This window comes from Pyxicephalus adspersus, chromosome 12 (assembly GCF_032062135.1).
Source record: "Pyxicephalus adspersus chromosome 12, UCB_Pads_2.0, whole genome shotgun sequence".
NCBI lineage: Eukaryota > Metazoa > Chordata > Amphibia > Anura > Pyxicephalidae > Pyxicephalus > Pyxicephalus adspersus.
In genome coordinates, this window is record NC_092869.1 from 22,584,384 (window position 1) to 22,611,067 (window position 26,684).

A 26,684-nucleotide genomic window follows, 5' to 3' on the forward strand; every position below is an offset into this window, starting at 1 on the left:
TGAAATGTTGTTTCTTTTTCCTGTATTGAGAAATAAGGGTAGCATCTGGGAGCTTCAATTGATGCAGACACACCCCCAGAACTACATCTTCCAAAGGCCTTTTTACCTTCCCACAGTGTGTGAACACTCACTTGGCAGTCAAGGCAGCAGCACTGTTTGCTGAAAAAAAAACAACTACCTTGCATTTTTTATGTGCATTTCTTTAGGCACATGCCTAGTTTGGTCTACATACCAGGCCCATTCCCTGTATCTGTAAGATGCAGAGAATGAACCTGGGTGCACACACATGTGCAGGAGTTACAGAACCATTGCTTGTTGGTGAACAAAGTATTAAGACACCAGAAAGTGCAGTAAACAATGGCGACATAACATTGTTGGCAAGCATAGATCTGTGAGCACTGGGGACTAAAAGGTAAGTCTGCTTTAGTTTTTCACATGCTGTGTTCTAATATGTTAGAAGCCCCCATTTTGCAGCTTTCAACTATAGCTCTGGTATAAAGGTAGTATCAGGCATCCTATTGTATAGGCCCTTGTCAAATTTTTGACTTGAAAAAATAAAATACTTTACAGTAAAGTCAATCCATACCTGCTACAGACACAGGCTTATTTTACAGTCATGAAGTGCAAGCATCCCCAAAAATATAACTACGAAAATATAATGGGCATTCCTTAATGGCTAAGAGGGGAGAAAAGACAGCTATTATACAGGGATGCTGTGTAGAGTGCTCTGCTTGTTCTTTTTTTATTAATAAGGTACATAAATATATATCTTTTAGTTTTGGTTTACAATGAACAATATTGCTGTCTAATCCCATGATCATGTTTGGTTGGGAAAATGAAAAATATTAGAAGAAATCACTGCTATAGTAGCTGTGTTACATTATATTTACCCTAATATTTTATATTTGTCTGCTATCTATTTAAATGCCAGTCACCTTAAACTAAAATAGTATTCATATCTGGTGTGTGCAACCTATGGGACCCAGACCAGGGAAATTCAGGGTCATCATTACATTGAATGCAGGTCTAATATTTACTAGGAATGCCAGTTATGCAAACAAGGTGAGTACTGCCCACCTCTACTTGTTACTTTAGGAAAGTCTAGAAAGGTATAGGGTATGGACATAGTATACCTGTTCTCCTGAATTCCAGGTACCATCTTCACAGTACTTTCATCCTAAAAGGGCAGAGGATACAGAATTGAATGGATTTAGGGGCAGGTACTGTCCCTGTAAATACAACAGAACACCATAATAACATGGAAAGAGCTCCAGAAAAGGTGTACACTGTTCAGCTAATACAGTATATGCACAGCAGAAACTCTACTGCAAATGGCATGAAATAGATTTTTGTGAAGTACAAGGAGATTAAGGCTATGTACACATGTCAGATGATTCTCACATGTCCTCAATTATGAGACTCGGGGCTCTTCTCAAACAAGAAATTGATTTGTACAGTGGCCGTCCAAAGTTGGTCATGGATCTGTCTTGGCGGACCCATGAATGACAAAAGACAAACCACCCCAATGGAAGTGAAGGGAGGAGAGCACATCCTCTCCATGGAGCAAAACGACGCTGTATGTACAGCGCTCGTTTATTCATCTTGCAGATCTTTCAGGATCGTTTCCAAAGACAAAAATCTAGTGTGTACTCAGCGTAAGAGAGCTAAGGTGAGTTTTGAAGAGAAAAAAAAAAACAGGAGTTTGAGAAGCATTGTAAATGATTACATGGGAAGCTTAAATAGCAGGATTAATTTTTATAAAAAAAAAGTTATGATTTATTTCTCTGATTACAACAAGATTGGACCTTGCAAAGTTTCATGTTGACTTGAAGCCTTGGAAAGGCCTTGAAAAGGTAGATTTAGAGAGAATGGCCTAGAGATTTTCTACTTTAATATATATATATATATATATATATACACACACTATATGTTTTTTTTATAACATACACTTTAATCCTGGCATAACAAAAGCATGTTGATATAGTATATACTGCCTTCCTATCATTAGAAAGACCTAGGAGTCAACAGAGCCAAGCTTGACTGTTACATTCATTTTTCATACAACTTTAGCATTTCATTCAACTTTAGATGCTTTAAAAAGTATAATAATCATTTTGACAAGCAATTTTAAACAAAAGTAGCCTCCTGCAAATACATGTTGTAATCATTTGTTAAGTTCATAGAACTGTCATATTTTTGACAAGTTTCTCTAAACTCTTTCATTATTTACCGCATTGCATTACTGAATAATGAAAGAAAGTACGAGGAGGTGCTGAGAAGATCCTGGCTTTGCCCAGAAAGAAGAGAGCCAGAGTTATGAAATAACCCATTTATTCAACATATTCACCCCTGTACTTGGTACAGCATAATTGCAGCTGCTCTCTAGACCTTTCAAATAAGTCTTTTTGGTTGGGTCCCAAACCAGCTCTCAGCAGCATCTTTGACGTCAGAAATGTCCTCAAAACATTGCCTCTTCAGGTGTTTTTGTTAAAATTCGGGAAACGATAATAGTCCGAAGGGGCCAGGTCAGGTGAGTAAGGGGGATGGTGGACCAATTGGAAACCCAGGGTGTTCAATTTGGCAGCCACAATGTTGGGACATGTGCACTAGTTCATTGTCCTGCAAAAAAAGGATCCCTTTGGTCAATTTTCCACGGCGTCTTAATTGCCTCCTTCAGCTGGTCCAGGAAGTTAGCATAATACTGTCCGGTGACACTGGAGCCCTGGGGTCGGTAGTCCACCAACAGAATACCATCTTTGTCCCAGAAAAAGGACGCCATGACTTTTTTGGCCGATTTCTGGGTTCGGAACTTTTTCGGCCGCGGGGACCCGCAGTGACACTATTCCTTTGACTGTTCCTTCATTTCAGGATCATACATGTGGAGCCAGGTTTCATCCTCAGCCACTAACCTAGCCAAAAAGTCCTGTGCAGCTTCAAAATGGGCCAAAACAGCTTTGGATGCTTCAACTCGTTCCTTCTTCTGATTACTGTTCAAACATTTCGTCACCCACTTCGCCGACAGCTTGCGCATGTCTAGGATAGTGGTGATAAAAAACCCAACACGCTCCCGTGAGATGTCAAGTATCTGGGCTATCTTTTTTGCAGATATTGGCCAGTCCTCAATAATCAGCTCATGGACAGCATAGCAGGTTGCTGGGTCAGTTGAGGTTGGGGGGCGTCCACTGCGAGCTTATCTTCAATGGTAAAATGCCCAGTCTTGAAACGAGATATCCAGGTTTTGACAGTGCTGTAGGAAGGAAAACACCTTCTGCAAGGTAAAGGTGTGCCTTTAAATCTTGGAACATCCATGTTTACAGGCAACAGCTTAGATTATGGACAATTGCTATCTTTGTACCATGTTTTCCAAGTTTGTACAATAAACAGTATTTTGTTCTGTAACATGTACATAATACATACAACAAGTGCAATAAAACTATGTAAACAATTTTCAACCAAAACTTTATTTTTGAACAAGTTGTAACACTACAAGAATAATTAATTTAATAAATTTAATAAATATTTTAGATATTGTTTAGATATAAATTTTGATTCAGGCGCAGCCAAAATATGTACTATAATGTTGCTAAGGGCCACCGCATGCCACTATCCAAACGTTTCTTTTCACCATCCGGCATGTATCTTTAAGCAAAACTACACATTTTGTTCAAAGAATTTTGTGGGAAAATTTACCCAGTTTAAAAATGAAAAGAAACAATGGAGCAGATGCATACTGAAAGCAAACTTTTCCTATACTTTTGCCACTAGCCACATGAACTGCATCTCTCCAAACTGTCTGCTTTAGGATCTACAGTATACCTTGAAGGACAAACAGAATGCAGGCAGGATAGGTGTCTGGTTATTGCCAGAGGCTTACATTAAAAATTATTTCATATGTTGTGGTGTCAGTCTGTGTGACAGGTATTGGATTATTACTAAGCAATCTTGCAAGGTGGGGTTTTGTACAGTGCAGAATTTAAAAACAAGACTGTTGCAGGAGAGAATTTTGCATTTAGGTAAAGGTGTTTTTGAAGACTGGATGTGTGAGTGCTGTAGCGTGCACCTGAGCTGGGAGAAGCTGGAGCATGATGTTATGTGTGTTGAGAAAGGTTGGGAATAGACAGGGAAGAACAAAATGTATGGAAGTGTAGGCTTGCTTTGTTGCTCAAAGTTTGTTTTTATAGTTGGAAACAGATGTAAGGGTTTAGGACTTTGGCAGTGAACCTGCATCTTGGAATTCAAGAAATAAGGGGTGTATCATGTGGCAGCACATTCCCAAAAACCGATGCTCCTATACCCTAAGTCAGTGGTCCCCCATCTTTAGCAGGTCTCGGACCACCAAATGCACAGAGCCGTGTGTCACTCAAAGGGGAAGAAGCTTCCCCCTAGAGCCTGTGATGTCTCTGGGAGACGTGGTTCTCGGCTCCTTCTCCTTACCCTGCTGGTGGGTGCACCAGCCAGAGCCGCGGCCCACCTGTCAGACTTTTCTAGGGTAAAAGCTGGGTGGCAGAATCATCTTTCCTGTTACTGTCACCTACTGTCAATGACAATGGCATCAACTGGTTCAACAAATGTCTTGTTAGAAAACATTGGGATACTTAAAAAAGGACCTTTAGAGGTTCTGGGTGGATAAAATCCTGAGAACATTCATGCTGCACATACATGATACACAATACATTTCCACTTCTCCTGAATAAAAATTGCAAACTTACATATTGCCAGTTAAATGCTTACTTTAATTCATGAAAAAGTGGTACCACTTGACCTTTTCCACTCCCGTTACAGCTCAAAAATTTGATGCAAAAAATGATCTAGCATGTACCGGCACATTACAATGAATGGACATTCTAAACATGGGTTTTTAAATCCTGAGCTTTAAAGCTGGGAAAACAGTCAAATGAAAACATAAAATAATAAATTAGGAAAACTTTAAATTCTGTTGCATGTTACTGCTCAAACAGATAGAACAAAGCATCAATATGAAAAATCAGGAACTGGGCTTTTTTAAAAAAAAATAGATGCCAGAACTTGGTTTTACACTCTCAGAACCCCAACAGTCTCAAATAGTGTCTTCTTCTATTTTCAGTAAATATAAAGAGTTGGGTTATAAATAATGACAAGCTGGTATAGGGTCCCAACACAGATACATCAAATATTCACAGGTATATCAGATAGATGTTGGAGGTGCAAAATGGAAAGGGGAATGTATTTACTCATATTTTGGTGCTGTCCTAAACTCAGGCTACTTTGTGGCAAGGTGAAGGAAATTATGCAAAAATGTATGGACCTACCTGTGCCTGATGTCCCAGCCTTTTTCCTTCTCAATCACAAAAGTGACAGAGCCCAGAAAGCCTACCGTAAATCGGTTCTTAATCACATGGTTAACACAGCCAGGGCCCTTGTGCCCTTATTTTGGAGACAACCTAACCCACTGTCCATTGGACTGTGGTTTCGTAAGATCAATGAAATTATGCTTATGGAAGAACTCACTGTGACTAAACATGGTACAGAAGAAAAGTTCTGCAACACCTGGTTTTATTGGATGCAGTTCCAAGAGTCCTCGGATTATAGGGATACCTTAACCACAGAAAAGTAGGTATACATCCAAGCATATAGGGCCTTCTCCACTGATTGGTTCTGCTAACTACCACTTCACATATGGTATGTTACTATTGTACAGGACTACAGGGATAGGTCCTGCACGGGAGATATATCTTTCCATTATACAGAGCATGGGCTCTTTAAAACCAGGGTGTGTGCTAGGAAAAAGAGTCCAGGATGGTGGAAATCAGCTCTGCTAGAGTTGCCAGTATTATTTTACTTCAGGGAACTGGACTCTGGAATGGGAAGGAAGGTACTGTGTGGGCCTTCCCATTCCATCCTGGGTACACTTCTAGGTTTGGGCTATAGTTGATCTCATAGCTATAAGTAACACAGGTGTGCTATCTGAGGTGAGTGGAATGACAGCAGATAGGCTGCTAACAAACCTGTGTTTTTCAGGCTTGTTCAGTGGATCCAGAGGATTGCATTTTTTGCCAGCTGATGTAAGCCGACTTTACATTTTTGTTTGATTAGTTTGCTGCAAGAAAGCTATATTGTTTTGAACAAAATACAGAGACAAATTACCTTGTGTGCTTGCTGCAAGGGCTAATCCCCCTAATATCACGCTATGCTATACTAAATTATACCCTTCCTCCCTATCTCACATTCCCACTGACCCTTGCCTTTCTTCCATGTTTGTCCCCCCTCCTCTTCTTTTCTTTATAAGGTGATTTTACAATATGTAATTTCCATAACATTCCCCTTTATACTGTTATTGTTTGTTATATACTTTGACAAATAAAATGAAAATTAAAAAAATATATATATACCAGCCTTATCAGGGTACATATGTTTTCCCAAGACCGCTGTGCCTCATTAGAAATTGGTTATCCTCTTACAGTGTTTATTGAAGTCAGCAAGGAAAAGTGTTTGGCATATTGGCATTGCTTAAAGCTCTAGCTAATAAAAAGATCATGATCTACTCCCATAAAATCCTAATTATGGAAAGAACTAAGAACAAATTATTTTATACATGCCTTCTTTTACATGGACATACTGAATTGCAACCACACTTTAAATGATGTCCTGTGTTGTCTGTATGGTGTAGTCTGTATTTATTAGTCATGGTATGCATTAAAAAAGTTATTTACTACAAGCCCTTATTTTATGGTAAAACCTCTACAAGATAGTTGGAACATGCTTCACATGTCACTTTGTAGATTGATTGCATTGCCAAGAAATGAAGTGTTAAACACATTAGCATCTGTTGAATTCCTCAGTAGGCTTATTAAATCTGTATCTCCCAGGTTTCTGTGCCAGTGTCTAGCCCCTGTATGACCTAACACCAACAGCAGACCTCCATTCATGACATGTGTTAGACCTGGAAAGAAGCCAACTTTAGGTAGGAACTGTTGTCTAAATGACAGCCCAGTACACAGTATAATTACATTATGGAACGGGTATTCTTTACATCTAGATCAAACAGATTTTAGGAGTCTCACAATGTATAATAAAAGTGTAAAGAATAGTTGCTTCATTAGCATATCCAATTTTAAACCCTCCCCTCCATCATCACATAGACAAGTTTACTTGTGGCTAAAGCAGTGTTGCTCTGTCAAGTTCTAATTTTACATTTGGAAGGAGGGTAAAGTATGTGGTGAAGGTCACCAAGTAATGATACTGTGTCAGAGATTTAAAAAGAAATTCAAACTACATGACTAAAACAAAATCAGCAGCTTATAATTGTGATTGTTCTAGAAAAAAGCAAGAACTAGAGACTATATAGGCTATTATATGGAATTGTGTTCCCTTGTCTTTTGCAAAACCTAATAAACGTACTCACGGACCCATATAGAATCAACTGTTTTTAGGTATCATTGATCAATTAAACAAAATAAATATGGCTACTAATAGTTATCAAAAAACATTTAAAAATAAAACTACATAATTAAGAAAATAATAAAAAAAAACTCTCCTTGGCTGACATCACTGTACCAGGAGTCCTAAGACCACCCATCTTCCACATTAGTTTTGGCAGTCAAAGACATGCAAATCTAAGCAGAGCAATATAGAACGCCAGTCTATGATTCAAGCTTTTAAAATGTGATTTTAGGGAAACAAAAAAAAGCATTAAAAAAATTTCACAATTTACTAAATGCATAATACACTGTTTTTGTATGCATTCGGAAGAATATAAAATTGAGGATCAGCATGGTAATTACTGTGACACAAACAACATTGTAGCTTGAATAACATTTTACAGTTTATATCCTGCTTTAAACGGAATGCAGCATGTAAGTTAATAAAGTAGCACTGCATACTGTCCCAGTAACAACCAACATGCTACAGTAAAAAAAAAAAAAAAAAAAAGTGTACCATATTGAAAAACACCTAATTTAACAATATAGATCCTGCTTTTATGGTTCAATGAAAAGTGCTGGCTTCCAGAATTCCTAAAAAAAAAAAAGATTAACAAAAATAAATTAGATAAAAATAAAGATACAAACAATTTCCACATTCCAGCCTGCCTTCATGACACCTTTACAAAATCTTTCACTCCCGTGTCAAATAAATAAGGTAAAACAATTTCATGTTTTCACACACTAGTATATGTGTACATGAAATGTTGCTTTAAAATAATGCATTTTGCGGGTTCTTAGGTACCTTTGGTGCCCACTGTGCAGTACTTTTGAGCAATCAATACATTACTGCTTATTGTAATATTGCCTACGTAACTGTATCAATATTTCTTATACCCCCTATGACAGACATCAAAAGTCAAAATACAAGTTGTAACAATCAAAACCCTCTATCCAGTGGTCCTAAATTTAAGCCGAAACTATAGTTCCTTTTTCAAAAATTGCATCATGCAGGTCTTTATTGCAGAAAGGGACAGGCAATGTCCCTTCCTAATAAAACATACCTTCCTAATTGCTTTCTTCTTATGTTAAAAATCACTTAGCCACACATGCAACACGCATGAGTTGCTTACTGTAAAAAACTTGTATACTCAGCACATCCTGGCTTCCTCCTTGGCGTGGCTTCGTCCCGGCATCCATCTTCGGACCCCCGCGCCCATGTTCTCTCTGTTCTTCAAGGTTTTTCTTTGCGGGCGCAAGATCGGGTGACGTAGATGGGGAAAAAAACCTGTCCATCTCACTGCGCATGTGTGAGATCGGCAATTCCTTTCCCTTTTGATAAAAGGGCTCCTTTTGTGCATACCTGAGATGCTCGGGCATGCGCAAAAGGAGCAGCCAAGAGCCTCCTGGGATGTGTGACGTAGGTAATTTGGGATGCTCTGCGCTCCCATTCATCTTGATCGCCTGGGCAAAAAGGGTGTTGCACTTTTAAAAAAACACTTCTGAAAATTCTGAGTTTAGGTACGCTTTAAAATCAAGTTATAAAAGTAGTTTAAATAAGAGAGAGTGCTAATCTGTAATTACATGCTAGATACATTTTTTGATTGATTTCAAGGGTAAAGAAGACACCTTTTTTTTTTTTTAGGTCTTATGCATATTAGGTTGGGTGGGTAATAGATGAGTACATTTAGAGCCCACTTGAGGTGCCCATGTTGGTGGATGGGGAAAAGTGGACAAGTGTATTGACTACCAAAGGGGTTGGAGCGAAGGAGGAAGGGTAACAAAGCTGAGTGTATTTGTACCAAAAGTACACTTACAGTGTTAAATTAATGCTACCTTGTTACTGAAAAATTTTCAGCCCGCTGATAATACTGTATCCTTATAATTAGATCTATCCACACTGCACATGTATGCCATGTTATACAAATAAAATTAGGTTATGAATCTGTATGATTCTTTAGTCAATGAATGGTTACTGAGAATATTACATACAAGTTGGATGCCTATGACCTTGACATTAAAGTTTTGTTGTAGACACAGATATATTGGTAGAGACAATATGTGTGAAGCCTTATGTAGGAGTGTGGAACTCATGTGGGGGTTGGTGATAATAAATTCTGTTTGATATATAATGTATCATGTTTCCTGTTGCAAAGAACACACAGAGGAGCACAGCTGTAACAGATATACAGTATGACAAAAAAAACTTTGTCTTTATATGATGTTTAAAGCTGATACCTTTATTTTCTAACATGGATTGCATTTTGTAAAGTGGCTCTAGCTGACACACCCAAAGAGCTAAAGTTCAACTGTTCCCTTGTCCAGTATCCTTGCCCATTGCCCTTGCCCCGTGTAAGCAGAATCAAAGCTAAAGAAAAAAAAAGGTGATTTCCCTTCTGCAATAAAATAAACTTACCTGCCTGTTTTAATTTTTTTAATTACATTCACCTGTCGTGGCTCTGTTGCTAGTGCCACCATCTTTACCCAGGTCTTTGACCATTTTGAATGGCCAGAGATAACTCCCTGCATGTATGAACAAAGAAGTTTAGAAGCTAAGCATCATATATGGGCATTACCATGAAAATAAAGACTTCCTAGGAACATATAGTTTTTTTGTTGGTTGTAGGATTATCGGTTAATTTTTGTTGGGTTTGCACAACTCACATAAAGTCCTAAAGAATTTAACAAAATAAACTAATTAAGGTGACCTCTTCGAATATTAATCTTTGCATATGGTGCTTTGTTATTTTTTTGAGTATTATCTAGACAAAGTCAAGCCTTGGTCAGGTCTTACAGCTCTCTTTAAATATAAATCTTTATATTTAAAACAATTTAAAACAAAGTATTAATAAGTATACATCACATGTAATTTAAAAAGTCTTTCCCTAAAACTGAAGTACCAAATTTTTACTTTCAATGCTTCTTTATATAGCATTACATTTATAGGAGATTTTTTTCTTATTATTTGCTGGGGTTGTATATAATTTAAAAGATAAGGGGTGTTGAAGCAGAAACAGCCTTGCATATTTATGAATTGGTGATAGAGTAAAGCTACGTACACACTTCCAATAATTATCGTTGGTAAACGAACGACGAACGATCCTGCACGATATCGGCGAACGATCGTATAGCACCGATCCTGTACATGCAGATAACGACACGATCGTTCGCAGATATTGTACACACAATAGATGCGATCGTTTGAGCGATACAGGAAGTGACGTGCACGACAGGAAGTGAACGAACGTTCGTTCATCACGCATGCTCAGACCATGGACGATCAATGAACGACCGTACACACAATAGATGGTAAACGATCGTCGTCCAATCCGATCCGCCGGTCGTTCATTTCCAGCGACTATTCTCGTTCGTCGGCGTCGTTGGTTACTTTTTTTACGAACGATTTTTGACCAATCGATCATTCGTCGTTCGTTCGTCGTTCATTTCCAACAATAAAAATTGGAAGTGTGTACGCAGCTTTAGAGTGAGTGTGTCCACACATAGCTAACATTTAATATACTGCACCTGTACCCTTTGGCTTTGTATTTATATTTCTTAGACTGCCATCACTCAGATCTGACTGTATTGTTTAATTCTATATCTTGTAATTGCACATTGTTTACTGTCTTTATCACATTGTATATTAAATTTTTCTTATGCTTTTTTATTACACAGTATGTCCCTCCTGACCTGTGCATTTGTAATTTTGTGCTGGAGCAGTCCCTCTCTGTCAGGGCCCTTCAAGAAATGTTGGCAAACACAATGGCAAATGGCAATGAAGGGGTAAGACATTTTTTCTCAAAATTTTACCTAACAGCCAGTCATGACTGACTAATTTGTATATTACTCAACAAAGTACAACATGAAAAGTCTTATTGTGCTGTCACAACAAACATTTTTTAGCATTTTCAGAACTAGTTAATTAACACATGGGAACAAACATATTATGTTAGAAGTTTTATTGAATGTTTAATGTACTCTGTGTATGTCAGATTGTCTGTAAGTTTATTACTAAATAGTTCCTGTATATGCTGCAACATTTTATTTTATTATAACTTTTACATTATTAAAAATACTTTTATATTTTAAAAATGTTGTGTTACATTCAAAATTTGTACACTGTATGTATGTTTTATGTGTAGTTTGTATGTATGTGCAGTAATAGAGAATTATATAACATTAGTGTGCTATACCCTTGTATTTGAAAAGTAGCAATGTCATCATTTTTCCTTTTGAGCAAGCCTTTTCTTCCCCCATGTGTATATAAACTGCTGCTTTATTTGAACTACGTAGATCATAAACAACTCATCAGTGAACAAACAGTAAACAAGCTTTTTCCTTCGAGTCTTAGGCTAGGTTCACAGCTTCTTTAAGAACCAGCGCTGCCTTGCAAGTAATCGAGTGGCCGGCAAGGTGCCAGCTGTGGAAAGTGCACAAGAATGCTTGATTTAGAGGGAGGTCTGCATGGGGCTACAGATTTTGAGAAAAAAGGCATGTGTTTAAAAACAGCTGGTGGAGCAGTTTAGGAAGGCACCAAACAGTTTTATGCTTGGGGAATGGAGGATTTTAATGTAAAGATCAGTGTCATAGATAAAAATTATAGAATCATAGAGTCTTCTACAAAATGGTATTGAGATGCATTTCCCTCTCACTATTTTCTCATCTAATATGACTTCATTCATATAGAGCTTTGTCCCCTTTTTCACATTCAGTTGTATGCTATGAGTTCCTTTTGTTCCCCAATACACACTATGTGCATCAACAAATAGTGTGTATTGGATAGTGTGCATTGAAGTGGTGACAACAGTTGCTTTTCTGGTCAAATGTAGCTCTTACAAATTCATGTATGAATATATGAAAGGTTTTATTTGGAGGAACTAATTTATAACTTGAGTTATATATGTATAAGAAAGAATACTGGCTTTTTTTGTACATTATATTCTAATTTGTTCATGGAAAAGTTAGAACAATATTAAATCCACTATTACTTAAAATTAAAAACACCCATAAACCAAGACATTGTTTCAATATTTAAACACAACAATACCCTTTTTCCTATTAAATAAGTGTTGTACTAAATGTGTTATCTACAAGCATATTTTAAAATAATTTCATATGCCTAGTTAAAGTGTAAATGCCTTTTACATTAACTTTTCTTCACCAGCTGTCCAAAATGGAACTGTGAGCAGTTATCATGTTATCATTTTCTTTTAGCCTTTGAAGAACAGCCAAGTCAAGAAATGGGAATTTTCTGGAAGTTTCCCCTAGATTTACACTTGAGATGATAGAATGTGTTGAGGATATAATATTAATGTCCTGAAACTTCCTGCAATATGTCTTAATTTACCTATTTCTTCACCCGCCTGTGAAAATGTATTGTGTAATTGGAGTACAAGAAATATGCTTTAAATATCAGGGAGCTCCCTGATGCCATGCTAAGAACATGACTCTGGGTTGATCAATGATACTGCACTTCCCAGTCTCTGCATAATTTTCTACAGGACACAGCTTTTTCACACTGAAATATGATAATGAGATCCACTTGTGATAGTCTATTGCTCTGACTGAAATTTTAGATGTGTTAAAGAGTCCGAAGCAATAGAAAGCTACAAAATCCCGAAGGTATTACATTTCTGGAAAGCCTAGTCAGTTGATTTATATTTTCAGCTCCTAGACTGGAACTGTTTTTGTAAAATCCGGGTCATCAATATCTATCTCAGTGTCAAGATAAAATCATACCCATCTTAATTTCCATGAGTTACCCACTGCCTGTACATGGTGGGATATTGATTTCAAGGACAAAGTAAAATTGTAGCAGTCTGCTTACTATTTCACAATGTGTAATAATATTGTCAACATGGGCATACAAGTGAACTAAATATATATTTAGGATTTGTGTGTTTATGTTTGTATATAAATATATATATTATAAATATATTCATATTATTCACCTTCAGAACTATTTCATCCCCATTAAAAATACTTTAATTTATATACTTTATACATGTTTAGTGTATTTGATAGAACTATACAAGGAAATATGATGGTCAACCTACAAAAACCCATGGCAACCCAACATTTTCCAGTTTACAGAATTTTGTGATCACATCATAAGTAACTGAGCAAAATGTATTGTTTTCTTGGTGTTATTTGTTAATGCTTTTCTTTTTAATATATTTAACTATACCCTGCTTTCTATGTTTGTATACCAATTTAATGCCTTACTTTCCTATCAACAGCTAGGTTGTTGTTTTTATTTGAGTTTTGTCTTTTATTTATGAATAGACAAGAAGACTGTATACTACACTACATTACATTTGTGATGGAAATGCTATATTATTGTACAGGTGCTATAAAATAATTGGCAGGATTCTTGGTGTACCCTGTAAATGTGTTAATTATGTATTAACCCATTTATTCAACACCCATTCAAGAAATCGTAGAAAAAATAATGTATTGGCAGGATTCTTGGTGTACCCTGTAAATGTGTTAATTATGTATTAACCCATTTATTCAACACCCATTCAAGAAATCGTAGAAAAAATTATGTATACAGCAAATGGGAAGTGACAGTTTAATAAAAGCTGAAGTCCTTTTCCTTGAGACACAGATGGTAGAAAAGTCTTTGGGATAGAGTAGGGAAAGGGTAGAACCTCAATGAGAACTTAAATATCGTCGGTGCCCTCACTGGGAAAATGCACCCTCGTTCCTGTTCCAGTGACCACTGCTAATGGGGCAGAAAGTGATGGAAAAATCCAAAGTCTTATTGTTGTCACTAGAATAGAAATAGGGCCATTGCCAATTAAAAAACAAAAACTAAAATCCTCTCACTTCTGTTGTGCCTTCAGTACAGAAGGTAGGTGGTCATCAAATCAAACCTAAAAAAAAAAGTTGATTTGGCACATTTAAAGTATAATTTCTTCCACTTTTATGACACCTACTTTCATACTTTAATTGTAGATGGTAGTGTAAATAATTACCCACATGGACATTTTAGCATTTTTTCACCTTGATGAAAAGTGGGCTAGACTGGTATTAATATATTGGAATAGGCACTTCATAGATAGGCACTCCCAGACTCCTTGCATTACAAGAGTAAGGCCTATGTGCATTAGAATACACTACAACATTCTTAATGTTGTCACTTCTAAAAATGGAAAAGTAGGAGCTTAGGAAATGGATAGGTGTATCTGATGTTGTTTTGTTCATTTTGTAAAGTCACCTTTTATTGTTTAATATTAATTATTTTGTGACATGCATTAGGTTGCTGTATATATAAATTGTTTACTGTTGTACAAAGGTACAATGATTTCACTGAAGGGAAAAATTTAGATTTAGTTCCTCATGTACCAATACATGTATCTGCTGAACTATTAAAGTAACATTCGCTTTATAATTTTCTTTTTACTTTAATAGCCTAGTGACCTGTCCAGATGGGTATGTTGTTCTTCGTCTTTTTCTAGAATTTTTCTGCATGGAGATTGTAACTGTTTTACTTGAGAGTACCTAGCCAAACATCTGTTATCACTAAGCAGATGAAGTTTCAGCTGAACGTTGTAAGCTACTCCACGTATTGCCATTAAGACTGCTATTGGGATTGTAGCGGGTTAGAAAATCTTTCTGGCCCTTGGGGGAGGGAACATAGCAGTATAATTATGTTTTTATAGACAAGTTTACTGTATTATGAACAGTATAGTTATGATTCTCTATTTGCTATGCAGAGTGGCAGCTTTCTAAAGCAGAGAGAGAGGCAACACCTTAACTTGTATTTGTCAGTGATATACCAAACTTTTCAGTTTCTGAGTCAATAGCTTCAAGTAAGCTTTAGTAAAACATAAAGTTAAAAAAATAGATATTTTTTATTACCAAGACACTTGGTTTTAAAAATTCTATAACAAGTTGCCTGACAATTCATGCTGCACTTTTAGTTTTTCCCACACTCCACATCTGGGGGGAGACAGTTAACCTAATAGCATGTTTTTGAGATGGGGGGGGGGGGTGTACAGAGAAAATCCAAACAAACACAGAGAGAACATTCAAACTGCTTACAGACCTTGCAGATGGAGTCCTGCCTGCTATGCAAACCTAGGGCCAGGCCCAGCAGTAGATTTGGAAGAACAAATTAGAGGTCTAGTCTATTCCCACTATCCTTTCAACCATAATATAAAAGGTGTAGGTACAGTTCTTGTTTTATTTATTGTTTGGCTGCTTATGCATATATTCCCTTCCTTTATAATACCTTTGAACCTATTTATACAGAGTTCTTCATCATTTTTTAAATCATCAATTTGGGAAAACAAGATGATTGCAGCTCAGGTATTCTCAAATGAAACAAAATATCCACCAAAATCAATAGTATGGTTCCTCTTTTTTTTAGTCTTACCTTTCTTTCCTTTTCACCAATTCTTTGCCTGATCAGGTTCTTTTTTTAGATGGATCTGTGTGCTGACTGCTCGCTGTGTTGAAAAAAAAAAGTTTCTAACCAGTTTGCTATTGTACTACCTACCAGGATATGAGTGTCTCCGGATTAACCCACCAGTAAAGGCCTGACTCAGTTTGCTTTACAAATACCCTTATACTTTGCTTTTACACATTTTGTAATGGTATTGCTTACAGCAATATTTTTGTCTTACAAAAACAAACTATGAAATCCGGTGTGTTTCCTGATGTCTTCATTGTAACAAAGCTTTTGCAGTATTCGTAATATACTATATTTTTAAAGAAAAAAAAAAAAGATTTTAAAACTAAAGTGTGATTAGCAAACAAATCATTACCTAATATTTGGTTCCCTTTCTTCAGTATTTATTGCAAACTTTAGAGTCAGTCACCTGTTACTTTTTGTACCATTGATAACCAAATTTCTTGTTTACAATGGTCCACAATATGAGTGACTTTTCTAACTCAGATATAAAGTTTTGTGTATACCATATGACTGCAGGACAAGATTCCAGCTAAAGATTATTTGATATATAACATATAATAATGTTATATGTATGACTGATCTAAAATATTAATTGTCTTGTTCATATACTTTCATGACCACTGGCTTAATGTGCAAATCAATGTTTGTGAACCTGAGAGGTAAACAGAGTTTAACCTTTTTTTAACTGAATTCTTGTTTATGTTTTCAAATAATTTACACCCAAATCAGTTTGTATCCCTTACAAATGTAAATACATTTATTTTATTATTTGTCTTTAATACCCCTCGAGTACCTGTATGAGGTTGTGTGGTCATTTTATTGTCTGTTTAAAATCATACAATGTGCTCAGTAAACAAAGGCAGACATTTGTTTCTATTCTGTCTTGTAACTATGAGCTAGCATTTGTTAGGTAATCATTGTGCTTTGTTATTAATGCATTACTTTTTTGAGGGGTGTGTCTTAATTATGGCTGTGTTAGGAGCAATGTTCTGGAACCACAATTGCCTGCTACCTTTTTCAACTCTCTATTAAGGCAATTCCTGACTGAAATGTGAAATGATCATCAGTATATTTTATAAATCTGTCTCCTCCTGCCTCAGACATGCATTCAGTCAAGCTCCTGAAAGAAAGGATACATACCCTGGAAGATTCTATCCCTGCTGCTGTAGGTCCCTGGTCAGCACCAGTATTCCCCAGACATCAGTCCCCCAATCTATGCTGCAGTCTTTGCGTTTAGTAAGCACTCCCAGCACTCGGTTGCCCTCAGGACAGTGCGCAAAGGATGGTGTCTGGAGATTGGCTGGCAGCAGACCAGGAGCCCACAGAGAGAAGTACCAAGATTCCAATAGACAAATTCAGAATTCAGAGCCAGAGATCATAACAGATAATCCATCCACCGGACAAAGTACACAGGGACAAACAGAATCAGAGTCGGTGTCACAGGCAATAGGTCGGTCCAATCAGCATGAACTCACAGGCTCACTCTACCTTTCCTGTTCATCTTCCACAGCTACTCTACCTACCTTCCCAGGTTACTCTGCCTAGTTTCTTTCTTTTATGTCCTTCGCCATCTCCCAGCACCCTTTCTACTTCTGTTTCTTTTTTGTGGGGTGTTTTTATCTTTGAAGTCTTTTACTTCTTTTTCTACTCCCATTACCATATAGGAATTTGGAGGACTGCCAATGTACTTGATGTGACGCTTCGCCACATTAGTGATGTTCCCTGAATGCTATGTTTCCATCTTAGGGGATAGTGATTTTTGTTTTTTACTGTAGCTGTGTTATAGCCTACTTTCCACTTCTATGTCTTTTTCCTTGCCTATCTTTCCCCTTTTCCCATTTAGATTTTTTCTGCACAGACAGAGGAAACAGAAACTCTTTTAGATATCTCACTGATATACTGTAAAGGAGTAGAGGTTAGCTTCCTTTAATGTCCCCATTTTGCATTTGTGTAACTCTGTTAAACCAGTACACTATTACATGAATTTCTGCCTTTTCAGTTGATTAGAGCAATCACTCTCCATTCTTACAGCCTGGTAATACTGCATTCTCATAAATATTTTGTTCTTACTCCAATCCAAGTCCTTTGTTTGTCATGATCATTAGAGCTCTATTAGACAAACCATCTCGGCTTGTTCATTTTCATCCTGCCAGAAAACATTACACAACTTTTTGTATTTTTGTTTTGTAGGTTTTACATTGCTGCACATAATATGAATAGACATAATAGCTTTTATTTTTTTAGCTCAAATACATTTTGGTGTAGCCTGTTTTTTTTACACTTGATAAATAATTTTTATTTACATTATTTTTGTTGCTCAGCAGCCATTTGTTAAGTGGATTTGGCCTACACTTTTGCCAAACACTTTGGTCTACACTATTTGCTATTAGTTGGTTATACTGCTGTTATGTATTTACATATTAAATCCCTCCAGCTCCCTGGGAACAGCCCATCATTCAAATGGGTGAGTTGCAATCCAAGAGATTGTTGAAAGCCACCATAAGTATGGCCACAATTAGAAATAATTAGAAAGGGCCACTGAGCACATGCAAAGTATGAAATGGCAATGACCAGGACCACGATGAAGGAAATATTGCTGGATTGGGGGGAAAGAAAGTATTATTCCAGGTGAGGATCACTCTGGGGTGATTTATTAAAGGACAATTTTAATAAAGGTAATACTGTCCTATCAGGCTGTTGCTGGAATTAATTCCACTATGCTTTGAAAATTCTATGTCCGTAAACATGAAACATTATACTGTAACCTTTTTCAGTTCTGGTATGAATACCATATCAATTATTCACTATATAACTTTACTTTTTCCTAAAAAAATAGTCTATACCCAACTAGCTTTTTTTTTAAATTAATTTATTGAGATAAACACAGAATAACAAACAATTATAATATAATAGTAAAATAAGCAATTGAAGTACAAGTTGTTGAAATCAGTAACAGATAAAGATTGACAAATAAAAAAAATCATGATATAATGTCTAGGAAAGAAAGATGTATGCCATGAAATTGGGATGTTGCAACAAAAACATTTTTTTAATGAAAAAACTTATATTAAAAATATTTTTTGTAACAATAACTAAATAACTGTGAAAGTTAGATAAAGAAAAATCCAGATAAAGAAAAATAAAAAAGGTAAAGCATCAAAAAAGCTAAAGAAAAAGAGAAGCATAAAGCAGAGAAGTCAGAAAAGTGTCACATAAAAAAAGGAAAATGAAGAAAGAATGAAGGAACAGAAAAGGGGGGAGGGGGTGAATCATTTTGAATCAATATCTCTGAAATCTTTGAAATTAGGGAGAAGTTGCCTCAATGTCAAATGTCCTAAACATCATCAATTCTTCCATACGGTAAATGGTATACATGGTACAACCATTGGCTAACATTCAGAGGGAGGGTGCATTTTTAACAAGCTGGGATACATGCTATAGCTGGATTTAAAAAAATATGTAACAGAGAGCAATTATATCACATCCTAAAGATAATATAGATGTTTAAAAGGGCCAGCTCAGGTCTCTCATGTATATCAGTTGCAGTAAGTTTGACAATGAGGTCTACTACATCACTCCAAAAAAAAAGGTTATATAGGAACAGTTCCAGAAAACGTACCTGGGGCTGCAGTTTGGATTGGCAAGAGAATATATGCTCTTGCCAGTTTGGCAGTTTGTAGTTAGGTTCCTGATATTTATTGTATATAGAATGATTATTACACCTACAGGTAGTCCCCGGGTTACATACAAGATAGGGACTGTAGGTTTGTTCTTAAGTTGAATTTGTATGTAAGTCAGAACAGGTTAATTATTTTAATAAATGCAATTAGGACAGATGTTTGTCTCAACATATTAATAGGCAGGGTGGTTACATTTACTGTATAAAATCCTCATTGTGAGTTAATCACAAACAAAGCAAAAAACAAATAAAAATAAAATAAACTTTATGGAGCCTAGACATTCATTAACTTCTGGAGCAAGCTGTGCTTTGATATGCAAAAAGAAACAACTGCAGTTTGTCTTGGCCATTAAAGAGTTACAAGAGCTTGCAGAAGAGCTCAGTCCTTAAGATCACCCACAACCTCAGCTGTGTTTAGCAATAGATTTCTTCTGCAAGTCATGGGACCACCCCAATACTATATTATATCAAGAAAAATCATGTAAACCACATATTTTTAAAACAAAAAAGTCCCAGTATAATTTTTTTTTTGGATGTCAGTCCAAAAGGAGATAGATTGCACTTTAATGCAATCTTTACTTTAAAGTAACAACTGTTTGAGGAAGCAATATAATATTTTGAAATTTACATTAAACTTGTTTTGTAATAAAAAGTACAATACCTATTTAAAGTTAAAAAGAAAATTATTTGGTAGTTTCTCTATGTTATTCAGGACTAACACTCCTGTCATGTCCTGTCATGAAACTAGTGAAATCATACATAAATTGTAAAACTGTGTCCAAAAGCTGTTCTGTGCATCTTTATTTCTGAAATACTTCCTTTGGCATCTGTTTGCACTGAGCTGACAGAATGAAAATGACGATGCAGCACTTTTAATGTGCACCTTTAATTGGTGTGCTGCAGACTCGGTGGCAGAGAAAAGACCCAGGAGATTGCATACTGCTTGGACATTTGCTCATTTAAGTGTGTTTGAGATAAAAAGAGATCATCTTGCTGAGTGTGCAAAGCTCTGACCTCCATCACACTTGTAACACTTGTATAAATTCAGTTCTTTGAACTATTTTACTGCAATCAATTTGTAAAGATATATTTTGTTGTCTGGTATTTTTGGTATGGTATGTCTGGTAAAGATATCCTTTATTGTGTCTGGTATTTTTATTTTTTTATTTCTGGCTAGTGGAATGTATGCATTACCCTTAAGTTCACATAAGATATTAAAATAAAATAAGTTCTAATGTTATTTTTGCCTCTGGCATAACAATTGACTAATTTTAATGTGTTAACTCTCCATTCTAGAGCTGTCAGTATGTATACAGTAGCAGGATTATTGGTACGCTATCATTAGATATGTGTATTTATAGGTTTGGTCAACAGGATTATAGATAAAATCACATGCTATATGCTATATGAATGTTTCTTTAATATTCATATTAAAAGAAAAGCATGTTTACATTGTTAGTGTGTAGGTTTTATAAATCACATGGTTATCCTACGGTTTACCACACAGCTAATTTTGGCTTGTAGTGACGGTTGAAAATACACTGCAAATAGGAAGCAATTACCTGGAAATATTGTTTCCAGGGTTCAGGTAGCATATCATAAAGCCAGCTCTTCCCATGTATCATTAGAAAGTAAATATGTATCTTTATTGTTGCAGCACCAGTTTATCATAATTTTTTTAATTTTTTTTGCCTACTATTATGTTTTTAGAAATAGGGGGGAGGGGTGGACACTTGAGCCCTGAAAGGAATTAAAAACAATTGTATAAAGATTATAAAAACTCCTGCAGATACAGTCCAAGAAGGCAATAGAACCTGGAATTGAATGCTGCTAAACAGGGGTGCTAATAAGTAATTCTTTAATCACAACAGGCTGATTAATATATTTTAGTTTGGGGTTTATAGTGAATTCCAAACTAGGTAAAAGCATGACTGTGGCAGAAGCACTTAAAAGTATTGTGCAACTTACAAATACACAGGAAAAGTGTTCAATTTTTTTAAAGAAAATATGAGTGATCAGGCAAAGCACGTTTCTTGTAATTTAATTTGGATCAAAATTAAACTATAGGGAATCACAGAATAGCAAAACTATTTAAACAAATCATAGCATTAAAAAAAATAATTGGATTGTCCCAGTTTGAAGATTTCATACCCTTAGTTCCTTATACGGTGTATTGTCCCCTATATCATCATTGATGGCATGCAGTCTTTTGTGATAGTTGCAGATGGGGCCCTTGAAGTTAGTTGACTGTTTCTCCCAGGTCCATTAACAGTTCTCTTGTTTTCCCCTTGGCTCATAATCCAACAGTGCAGTCCTGAATGCATTTAAATTGACTATTTATACATAAAAATTGTTTACAATCAAAGAAGTAAGGTGTCTGGACTCGTTCACTTAATTAGAACCTATGTGTTTCAACTTGTGTGTATATTGTCAGCCCAATAATTTAAGGGTATCTAAAGTTTTGATCCGACCCATTTTGATTATTTCAGTTTTCATTATAGCTTAAAGGGCACACACAATTATGGCATAATACCTTACTTTGGCTATGTACACACGCGCAATATTTATCGTTGGAAACGAACAACTAACAACCGATCGTCCGATAATCCTTAACAAAAAAAGTGCACAACGACTGGCGAACTACTGTCCCGGCGGATCTGATTGGGAGATCATTGTTCGCTATCTATTGTGTGTACGGTCGTTCAGTGAACGTGGATTGTTCGGTGATACACTTTCTCTTGTACATGTCACCTCCTGCATCGTTCAAAGGATCGCATCTAGTGTGTGTACAATATTTGTGGATTATTTTTGAATGATCATATCAATTCAGCATGTACAGAATCGTACACAATATGATCGTTCAAAATAATTATGAATAATCGTTGATCGGTCATTAATCGTTCGTTTTCTAATGGCAATTATTGCATGTGCGTACCTAGCCTTTGTATGAGCACAATCCCTAGAAAAAGGGAACATTTTCTACATGATGAGTCAAATTTTGCAACCAATGGTCAATGTTTCACAAATATTTTTAAGTACTGTACCTTGAAAAAGAAAATGAGATTCGTACTTAACCTATGCTCATCTTCTGCATCTTGGGCATGACATAGTTTTAATATACTTAAAAGGTTATGTCTGACTGCTGAAACCTACAAGAAAACAGTCAAACCAAGAAAAGTATTTGTTTTGGCAATTAATTATAATGACAAGGCTTTGCATGAAATAAGTGTGCTCGATATCTTATTGACCTCAACACCAACTTGCATCACAAATTCAAATTTGTGGAGGCTCCAATATCTTCATTTTTTAGCTTTTTTACCCGTCATTTCTTTACTTTAAATCCCACTTCTGCTTTCTAAAATGCTTTCCACTCTTATCTTTTATATAAACATCTTCCTTATCATAAACTGAACCAACTTACAGTCATTTCAAGATTGTTGAGCTGAGGCTCAATTAGGCCCACTATTTGTTGTGTTGATCATGATTCCATTGAGGAATATCTTAGCTCGGTGTTAATGATTTGATATTTTATGTGACAAGGACTGGTCAGATGTAGCCACACTCAATCCAGGCTCTAGGTATAGTTCTCAAAAGTATTCTATAGAGATTAACCTATTTATGTATTGGGTATTGGTAATGCTAGTGATTATCCATGTCCATCTGCTGTGTGTGTGTATATATATATATATATATATATATATATATATATATATACATACATTTTGCCACTGTATGAAAACAAATGTGCATTTCAGTGTTTGTGTGTTTGCCACATAAGTTAATTAACCCATCTTGTGTTAATGTTCTTGTACAGAAATAGAGAAACCTCACAGATCTCACAAGGCTGACATTAATTATTTTAAAATGCACTTTTATATGTAGTCTTTATTGCTGGTTCACTTATATATGTAGTTTTCTTTAAATGCTTCCAAGAAGTTTACCAGGAAGGTAAGGATTGTTTTTTGTAATTAAATTACAAACAGATTACCTTTCACTTAGAATCCATTCAGTCTGTCTACATATCACAGAAACTAGGCCATAAAGGCACACTCATCAAAACAGACACTGATTGCATGCAATTCATATAGGGCAGTACTCCCAAATTACCCCTTTTCTTGTCCTTTTTCTTGTTTTTGTCTTGTTATATTTTAGTCTAATTGTCATTGGTCTGCTGCATGAAATATTTGATCTAAGCACATTCTATATTGTGTATAAAATATGCAGTTCTGGCTGCCAATCTGCCAAAGAATGGTATTGTGATTTTAGAATTTCCTGCTGAGGTATAGGGTTTGTTCTTACACATTATTCATAATATAATAAAAGTTATATGCATAATAAATAGCATATCAAGACATACTAACCTAAATCATATAAAAACTGTCCATATTTTATACCTATGAAATGTGTCTATCTCACTTTCAAAGGAGGATACAGGTTCATCTACTGGACTGCTTGTAGAAGTCCCCAACTTCTACATTTTACAGGATGATGTTATTGATATATTTTTTTTATTAATATATTATAGGCATCACAAGGAGGTGGACACAGGACTTTACTCTATGGCCATGCCATTTTACTTAGGCATTCATTTAGTGGAATGGTATGTAAATACTTTTTTTTATTTTTTATTAAATATTCAAATGCATATCATAAAACTATGTATTTTTTCTACAATGCTTTCATGTAGTACACCAATTTGGGTATGCATTGTGTTTATTAAAACACAACTAAACCCAAAAACTAAAGTGTGTTATATATTGCATCTTGCCAGTACTGTGATGTGGTGGTTACATCTGTTTTTCTCTTTTAAGATCAACAACATTTTCATCAATTAAAGGAAATGTATTTTGTCCTTACCAGAAATGCAGTATCCTTGTAATTTCTTGTGAGATGAACCAACAACAAAAATAATGTCCTCTTACCTACATGTAATGGAGATGAACAAATGCAAGCATATAATTACTCCATTCTGGGTGAAAACTGTGGCTTCCTCCATGAATACAGTCAATGAGTGACTGTAACCAACAATGAACAGCAGGACATGTGTTCCTAGGTTTACTAGGTGAACTTTAAGGGGAAAAAAAACTAAAAAAGAAAACAAATACAGCCACCACATCTAAGTACCAGTAAATTTCACTATATTTCTGCAATACAGCTGTAAAATGATTTTAATTATTACAATCATGTAGCAAAAAGATATTAAAAAAATGTGGTATTGTATGAAATCTGTTGACAAATGGTACCTGTGTGGTCTATAGATATATCTTTTTTTTTATATATCTTTATATCTTATTTTTATGTACAAATGAAAACAACATTGAACCTGATTTTTTAAGCTCTCTAAGACTGGAGAGGATACACTTTCAGTTAAGCTTTGTGACACTGCAAGCATAGAATGGATCTGGTCAAGGACTGAAAACGTTTGCTAACAAATAGCTAATGACTGTTAAGAAATCCATTCCAGGTTTGCTGGATCACCCAGGTTTACTGATGAAAGTGTATCCCCTCCAGTCTTGGAGGGCTTTATTAAATTAGACCATTAAATCCAAAAAGAAGTTTAACTTTATCTTCATTTATTTTACATGTTTTAACAGTACTTGACATGCTTGACCACATCAAGATCGTTCACAGACAAACTTGCATTCGATGTTGGACTGCAGGATACAGCAACAGGTGTTTTTTGATTTTTCTACTTTATTTTTAATTTTTTACACATATGTAAATTCTTTCTTAAAACACATACTTCTCTTTCCTTCTGCTGCACCCTTCAGCCACTGGAAACAATGAAAACACTTGGTATTTCTGGTTTAGAGAAGAATAAAACGTACTAACCTTCCTCCCTTGTGTTAGTGCCATTTCTCAGTAATAGACTCTGTGCTGTCCCATAGCAGCTGTCTGACTGGAGATAAATGTTGTCAGATAACATGAATAAATTTTTTGATTATGGTCCACCCACCTGTGTGCAATCAAAATGTCACATGATCTTAAGTTTACTACACAACTAAGCAAGCAACAGTAAAGCTGCGTACACACCTGCAATTTTTCTCGTTGGAAAGGATCTTTCACGATCCTTTCCAACGAGAAAAGACTGCAGGATGCATGAACGATGCTGTACATACAGCACCGTTCATGCTCTATGGAGAGGGGAGGGGGAGAGCGACGGAGCGGCACCCTGCTGCGCGCTCTCCCCTTCCCTTTCATTAAGATCGGTCGTCGTCCATCGTCCATGGATCCGCCAGGACGGTCGTCGGACGATGGACGACGACCGACTGTACACACGGCAGATTTTCGCCCGATAATTGGCCGATACCGATTATCGGGCGAGAAAAATTTGCCGTGTGTACGCAGCTTAAGAGCGAGACCACTAAAAACAGGTCAGAGACAAAGTTGTGCAGGTCAGGGCTGGGTTGTTAAAAAATTCCAGACTTTGAAAATCTCAGACCATGAATATCCAATGTATCACCAATAAATCCACTATACCAAAAGATTATGGTACCACTTCAAACCTGACAAGAGAAAGCATCCCACCAAAACACACACCAGGCAAGAAGGGCATTAATCATAGATACCAAGGATCACACTGAAGAAGCTATCATGGGAATAGGAATGTGTGACACAAAACCAACACTTTGCATCTCTTTGATTATAGCATTCCCTTAGTAAGACATTGTGTTGGCAGCATCATTCTCTGCTTTATAAACAGATCCTTTTGCATTTTTTTTTTAAAAAGCTGACATCTGTTTAAAAGGGGATTAGTACATAAAACACTTTATTAGATTGTCTTCATTGCTGGACACACATCTCTGTGCTAACCCTTTATGTTATGGACATTACAAATACCAAAAGATGGAAACAGTGCTAAGATAAGGAGAATGCAAACTAAATGTTGTAAACTACATTGTTTAAATTAATGTATTTATAAAATTAGCTATGCAGTAGTTAGACATCAGGATACTCATAAAAACATAACAAGATAATCTTAAATCAATAGACTTTATCTACATCTTATCATATTTTGTTTAGGCTAAAGTTGCTTTGAAGTTGTTAGTTGAACTAAAAATTTTGTGCCTCACATTGCAAAGAGGGAATTAATAGCCTCTACATTCAGCCCACCAAACAGCTGCCTTTTAATATGCCGCTGCCAGAAATATTTTGGAGAAAGTGATGGGAAACAAACGCAAAAACA

General features: G+C 36.0%; 1 protein-coding gene across 14 annotated transcripts in view; it reads left to right on the plus strand.

The window, feature by feature from the left end:
• The window catches only part of RYR3 (ryanodine receptor 3), a 300,041-nt gene that overhangs the window by 63,011 nt on the left and 210,346 nt on the right, over positions 1-26,684 (plus strand). For 10 of the 14 annotated variants that reach the window (XM_072428468.1, XM_072428475.1, XM_072428469.1 and 7 more), the window contains exons 3-6: positions 11,073-11,180; positions 23,432-23,446; positions 24,024-24,098; positions 25,093-25,171. In XM_072428468.1, the coding sequence (XP_072284569.1) occupies positions 11,073-11,180; positions 23,432-23,446; positions 24,024-24,098; positions 25,093-25,171 (277 nt within the window). The remainder of the gene's footprint in view (positions 1-11,072; positions 11,181-23,431; positions 23,447-24,023; positions 24,099-25,092; positions 25,172-26,684) is intronic. The other 4 variants (XM_072428470.1, XM_072428480.1, XM_072428478.1 and 1 more) reach the window with 1 other exon arrangement.